Source organism: Octopus sinensis, unplaced genomic scaffold (assembly GCF_006345805.1).
Source record: "Octopus sinensis unplaced genomic scaffold, ASM634580v1 Contig17610, whole genome shotgun sequence".
NCBI lineage: Eukaryota > Metazoa > Mollusca > Cephalopoda > Octopoda > Octopodidae > Octopus > Octopus sinensis.
This window is the reverse complement of record NW_021835172.1, coordinates 35,001-42,326: the sequence shown is the minus strand read 5'-3', so window position 1 is coordinate 42,326 and position 7,326 is coordinate 35,001. Positions and strand designations below refer to the sequence as shown.

General features: G+C 39.4%; 1 protein-coding gene across 1 annotated transcript in view; it reads left to right on the top strand.

Annotated features, from left to right (window-relative positions):
• The first annotated feature begins 1,777 nt into the window (after window positions 1-1,777).
• Window positions 1,778-7,326, top strand: part of LOC115231154 (b(0,+)-type amino acid transporter 1-like) — a 6,483-nt gene continuing 934 nt past the window's right edge. Inside the window, exons 1-3 of the mRNA XM_029801235.2 lie at window positions 1,778-1,897; window positions 3,548-3,697; window positions 5,822-5,990. Coding sequence (XP_029657095.2) covers window positions 1,778-1,897; window positions 3,548-3,697; window positions 5,822-5,990 — 439 coding nt within the window. The remainder of the gene's footprint in view (window positions 1,898-3,547; window positions 3,698-5,821; window positions 5,991-7,326) is intronic.

The following is a 7,326-nucleotide window of genomic DNA, read 5'->3' as shown; positions in this document are numbered from 1 at the left end:
GGATGATGAGAAAGTGACGATGGTGGTGTTGAAGATGGCAAACTGCAGGCGGCGAACTGGCAGAATCGTTAGCACGCCGGGCGAAATGCTTAGCGAAAATTTCGTCTGCCGTTACGTTCTGAGTTTAAATTCCGCCGAGATCGACTTTGCCTTTCATCCTTTCGGGGTCGATAAATTAAGTACCAGTTACGCACTGGGGTCGATGTAAACGACTTAATCCCTTTGTCTGTCCTTGTTTATCTCTCTATGTTTATCCCCTTGTGGGCAATATAGAAATAGGTGAAGATGATGTCAATGATGACGGTAATGGCAGTGAAGTTTTTTACATGATTATCAAAATATTTTCATATTTTCTGCATGTAGGTTCTTGCAATTTATTTGGAGCAGTAATACTGATTTCGAAATTTGGCACAAGGCCAGTAATTTTTAGGGAGGGGTTAAGTTGATTAGATCTACCCCAGTGTTCTTATTCTGGTACTTATTCAATTGACCTCCAAAAGGATGAAAGGTGAATTCGACCTCAGCGAAATTTGAACTCAAAAGGTACAGACGGATGAAAGGCCGCTAAGCATTTTGCCCGGCATGCAAACGATTTTGCCATTTAGCAGTAATATTACAAAATATTTAGAACAGTAATATCGGTTTAAAATTTTGACACGAGGCCAGCAAATTCGGGTGAAGGGGAAAATCGATTACATCGACCCCAGCACTCAACTGATACTTATTTTAATTTGGAGTTGTAATATTACCAAATCTATAAGGCGGTGAACTAGCAGAAACGTTAGCACGCCGGGCGAAATGCTTAGCGGTATTTCGTCTGCCGCTACGTTCTGAGTTCAAATTCCGCCGAGGTCGACTTTGCCTTTCATCCTTTCGAGGTTGATAAATTAAGTACCAGTTACGCACTGGGGTCGATGTAATCGGCTTAATCCGTTTGTCTGTCCTTGTTTGTCCCCTCTGTGTTTAGCCCCTTGTGGGTAGTAAAGAAATAGGTATTTCGTCTGTCTTTACGTTCTGAGTTCAAATTCCACCGAGGTTGACTTCGTCTATCATCCTTTAGGGGTCGATAAATTAAATACCAATTGCGTTCTGTTGTCGACCTAATCGACTGGCTCCCTCTCCCCAAATTTAGGGCCTTGTGCCTAGTGTAGGAAATAATATTTATATCAAAGATAAGGCGACGAGCTGGCAGAAACGTTAGCACGCCGGGCGAAATGCTTAGCGGTATTTCGTCTGCCGCTACGTTCTGAGTTCAAATTCCGTTTATCTGTCTATGTTTGTCCTCTCTGTGTTTAGCCCCTTGTGGGTAGTAACGAAATAGGTATTTCGTCTGCCGCTACGTTCTGAGTTCAAATTCCGCCGAGGTTTATTTCGCCTTTCATCCTTTCGGGGTCGATAAATTAAATACCAGTGGCGTACTGGAATCGATCTTATCGACTGGCCCCTTCCCCCCAAATTTCGGGCCTTGTGCCTAGAGTAGAAAAGAATATTACCAAATCTATTAAGGCGGAGAGCTGGCAGAATTATTAGAACGCCGGGTGATATTCTTAGTGGCATTTCATCTGTCTTTATATTCTGAGTTCAAACTCTACCGAGGTCAACTTTGTCTTTCATCCTTTTGGAATTGATAAGATAAGTACCGATTAAACTCTGGGGTTGATGTATATGTCTTTCTGTTAGTGCCCTCAATACTTGATACAGGTGTTTTCACCACCCCACTCGTACATATACATTTGTGATATTGCATGTGTTATTGTTACCATGATTACTGTTATAAATGTCTTATCTTGACATCTTTAGGCTGAGTTTTGCTGCAGCAAGGGAGGGTCATCTCCCACAGGTTCTCTCCTATCTTCACATCAGGAAGAAAACTCCTGTCATCTCCCTTATATTCTTAGTAAGTCAAGTATATGATACTTCTGCATTCTTATATTTTCTGTTGTGTTGTTAAATTATATGTGCATATACATACATATATACACATACACATAGACATATCCATACATAGACACATGCATGCATACATACATATGTGCGTGTTATATATATATATATATATATATATATATAATACAAAAACGGGACAAGAACGCAATACATCCAGACAGTTAGGTGATACAAAACAGGGGACAACAAAACATCCAGACATATGATACAAAGAAAACAAGGAAGAGTCATTCGGAGTTTTCTTTCCCCAGGCGAGTTCCAGATTATACTCGAGATTGCTCCAATCTGGCCAGCACCAAGGAAAAAACTAAACTAAGAGCATTATATATATATATATATATATTATATATATATATATTATATATACACACACACAGAAGGATATTGAAGTACAACTTCAATGAACTGAGCTGTCGTTCTAAACACAACTTACTATAAAAATACACACGGTAGATGCGATAATGTCAAAACTTTCTAACCACTTTATTATTAACATTATTATTATTATTAACATTACAATGTTAGTGACGCTTATTCAATTTAAATTGTATGATGGACTTTCCCGTTAGAGACGATGAATGTGCGTTCAGCCTTTGCCGAATGACCTGCACAAATGATTCGTTTATAGTGATCAAATGCTCGTGCCGCACATTGCCTCACTCTATCCATCAAAGCAAAGTTGTCTGAACAGGTGCACAGTATACCACGCATCAGGTGTTGAAATGTTGAAATACTCGAAATGAGGAGTAGATATACAGCTGACAACTGATGAAGGCTCATTTCTTTTTGTTTACTTGTCCTGTTTTCCATTTTTCTCTTTACGTATTTCACTTGTTTTTCCTTCGTTGTTTTACGTATTTAATATTATTTGCACCGTTGGTGACGTCCTGTACGCATATAATGTATGTGTATATTATATATATATATATATATATATATATATATATATATATATATATATATATATATATATATTACGTATATAAAAAATAGGGTTCAGTAAAATAATTTACTTTACCACACACCGGACATTTTAGAAATAGCATCCAAAAAATCTTAGCTATTTCTTCTACTGTAAGAAAAATCTCCCAGACAATGCATACTCAAAAATAACTCACACAGGTATAGAGGGAAAAATAACGAAAGATCACACGTATATAAGATTACCTGAGAACGGCCCGTTTCTGGATTAGTTGAATATAAAGATCAACATTTCCTTCGTCAGCTCAAAGATTTCTTTTGATTTGGATCAACCATGTGGTTGATATTAAATAACTATATTTTGCTTTTAGTTTTAGATCTCTTTATTGAAGTAGGAGATGCCATATCCGGACTCTGTTTCAAACATCCCCGTGGGAGCCACCGAGGGAACCTCAATTCTCCCCCGAATCTCAAATCTCTCTAATGACTTTTCAAAAAAAACTATAAGAGAAAAAACATATAAACTATATCAGGAAAAAAAAAGACACATAAAAAAAAGCAAAATTGAACAGCCTGGCCATGGCTGGAGCTCCTTTCTTTTATGCCTGTTCTAAACAATTATAACATCCCACTGTACTAAAACTGTCCCGACACTGTGAATTCTTTGCTTTATTTTCAGGCTACAATGGCTTTAATCATGATAATACCAGGAGAAATATCTTCACTAATTGATTTCTTCAGTTTTACTGCCTGGCTTTTCTATGGACTGGCTTTCTTGTCGCTTATAGTAATGAGGTTTACAAAGAAAAACGAGCCCAGACCTTTCAAGGTAAGTAGACACACACACACACACACACCACACCCACGCCCACACACACGCACCCTCCACACACACGGATATATTTCTTGTTACCAACCCTCACCTGGTTTGAAGCAAGGTAATATTTCCCTATGGGCAGATATGTTTCCACATAACATTGGGAATGAATAACACTGCTTGTATGACGGTGATGCTCGCTTACAGATATCACATGGTGTCAAGATGAGGAGACGCACACACACACACACACACACACACACACACACACACACACACACACACACACACACATGCATGCATACATACGGAAACGATGAGAATGTTTGCATACATTGGTGCTGTGCCTAAAGCTAGAATAACAAAAGAGAACTTCTGTAGACTCAGGAAACTCTGGAATATGTCTGCATTTAACAAGACCAAATCTCACAATGCTATTGCAGTACCGGTGCAAGTGCCAATATTTGGGACATTGGACTAGACACTTGACGAGATACGCAGCCTGGACATTAAAACCAGAAAGATACTGGCCACCACTGGCAATTTCCACATTAACAGAGACAACAATAGGATTTATGTGAGATGAAGTGATGGTGGCAGAGGCAGAAGGTCAGTGAAAACAGCCTTTGAATGTCACATTGCATCACTTAGACAATACCTGCTGAGCAGTAAAGAAGGAACTGAGCACATACATACAAATATATACATACATACAAATATATACATACATACAAATATATACAGACATACAAATATATACATACATACAAATATATACAGACATACAAATATATACAGACATGACGAGCTTCTTTCAGTCTCTGATTGAACTTGGTAAAACTCACAAGGATTTGGTCATCCTGGATTGGCAGTAGAAGATACGTTCCTTGAATGCCATGCAGTGGGATTGAACCTGAGACCACGTTTGTTGAGAAGTTTCTTAACCAGACAGCCACATCTGTGTCTCGTGGTTACAAAGCAAACTCCTTAATCGTTAAATCATGTTGTGTCCCTGTGAAGGAACGTGGTTTAGTGGTTAGCGTATTTGGCTCACAATCGTAAGGTTGTAAGTTCGATTCCCGGCAGCGCTATGTGTCCTTAAGCAAGACCCTTTATTTCACATTGCCCCAGTCCACTCAGCTGGCTAGAAATAAGTAATATCTGTATTTCAAATGGGCCAGCCTTGTCACATTCTTTGTCATGCTGAATCTCTCTGAGAACTACGTTAAGAGTACGCATGTCTGTGGAGTACTCATCCACTTGCACGTGCAATTTCATGTGCAGCCTCTTCCATTGATTGGATCAACTGGAACACTCACCATCATAACCGATGGAGCAACGGTAAGCAAGCTGTGTCCCTGCGTGTCGTTGCTTTTCTGTTTATAGATTGCATTTTCAGAACACATGGTAGACATCTTTTTATTTAATTTTTTCTGAAATGGATTTTGTTATTAGACGTGGCCATGCTGGGGCACTGCCTTGAAGAATTTTTAGTTGAATGAACCAACCCCAGTACGTTTTTTAAACCTGATATTTATTTTATCAATTTCTTTTGCTGAACTGTTAAGTTATGGGAATATAAACACCAACAAATTCTGACACAAAGACACACACACACACTTGACAACCAGTGTTGGTGTGTTTACATCCCTGTTACTCATTGGTCTGGCAAAAGTGACTGAAAGAATATGTACGAGGCTTTAAAAATAAGTAGTGGGGTTGAGTCATTCAACTAAAGTTTTTCGAGGCAGAGCCCCAGCATGGCCAGAGTCTAATCACTGAAACAAGTACAAGATAAAAAAATAAAGAGATTATAATCCTTATTAACCCTTTGGCATTTAAACCGGTCATATCCGGACATATCCAGACCAAATATCTTGTTTTATGCTCAAACCAGCCAAATCTGGCTTCTCACACCTACCCAACAATGTCATTCCAAAAGTAAACAATCACATCATCAAAATCTCAAAGCTACAAGATAATTCATTATTAATTCAAAACAATTTGAATGAATAAGAATTACGCTTGGCAGAAGGATCTGAATGCTAAAACGTTAAACATTTTGATTGCTAATCCCTTTTGTTTTCAATGAAACCAAGATTAATTTTAAGAATTTCTTCTTTATCTTCTTTTAAGGTTTTCATCCTAGTACCAATTGTAATGCTCATTATCTCCATATATCTGGTGGTAGCACCAATTGTACAAAATCCCGATGTCCGTTTTCTCTACGCCTTTCTTTTAATCGCTGGAGGAACTATTTTCTATTTCATTTTCGTCCACTTCAAATTCCAGCTGCCATGCATGAGTAAGTGCGCCTTTTTTTATCTATCTTTTCTCATTCTTTTATTTGTTTGTGAAGGCGCGTGGCTTAGTGGTTAGGGCATTCGGCTCACGATTGTAAGGTCGTGAGTTCAATTCCCGGCGACGAGTTGTGTCCTTGAACAAGACACTTTATTTCACGTTGCTCCAGTTCACTCAGCTGGCAAAAATGAGTTGTACCTGTATTTCAAAGGGCCGGCATTGTCACACTCTGTGTCACGCTGAATCTCCCTGAGACCTACGTTAGCGGTACGCGTGTCTGTGGATTGCTCAGTCACTTGCACGTTAATTTCACGAGCAAAGCTGTTCCGTTGATTGTATCAGCTGGACCCTCGTCGTCGTAACCGACGGAGTGCTCCTATTTGTTTGTGTAGTGCTAGCGTATGCACGCACGCACATTTTCGTTGAGTGATTTAGCATATCATCGTGGCTAATGGTGGAACCTCAAGTCCGCAAAAATTTTTGACTGGAACAGGCATACTATGCAAAGCACAAAACATCAATATCTAGCTTTTGTAGAGGGGCCCCATTGTCATTATTCTAATTGGGCCCCGTGTTTCCTAGTGCCGACTCTGTATGTTATCCCCCACTCTATCCCACCATCATCCACATCTCGAAACATATACTGCAATAACTGGCCAATTGATAATGTCTATACATTAAGTATGATACATAGATGGCTATTTTCTGCCTCAATTGAATATACAAGATTAGAATACTGAATCTTACAAAGGAGCTGACAAACGACTGGGATATGTGGTGCATTGCTGTACTCAAGAAGATACGCCCATCGCAACAGCAATGAGATCTTAGAACCAAGGGGCCACGTAAAAAGCACCCTGGACATTCTGTGGAGTGTTAGAAAGGGCATCCAGCTGTAGAAACCAATCCAAAGCAGACTATGAAATCTGGCTAGGTTTCTTTTAATGTGGCGCCAGCACAGGTACTTTTTACATAATGGCGGCATGGGTGTTTTTAATGTGGTACTGGTAAGGATGCTTTTTTTGCATGGCTCTTGCCAAACTGTCCAACACATGCCAGTATGGAAAATGGATATTCTTTTCGACTCTAAGCACAAGGCCCGAAATTTTTAGGAAGGCGGGGCGGGGGCCAGTCTATTAGATCGACACCAGTACGCAACTGGTACCTAATTTATCGACCCCGAAAGGTTGAAAGGCAAAGTTGACCTCGGTGGAATTTGAACTCAGAACGTAAAGACAGACGAAATATCACTAAGCATTTTACCTGGCTTGCTAACGATTCTGCCAGCTCGCTGCTTTTGAAAATGGATATTAAATGATGATGATGATGATGATGATGAT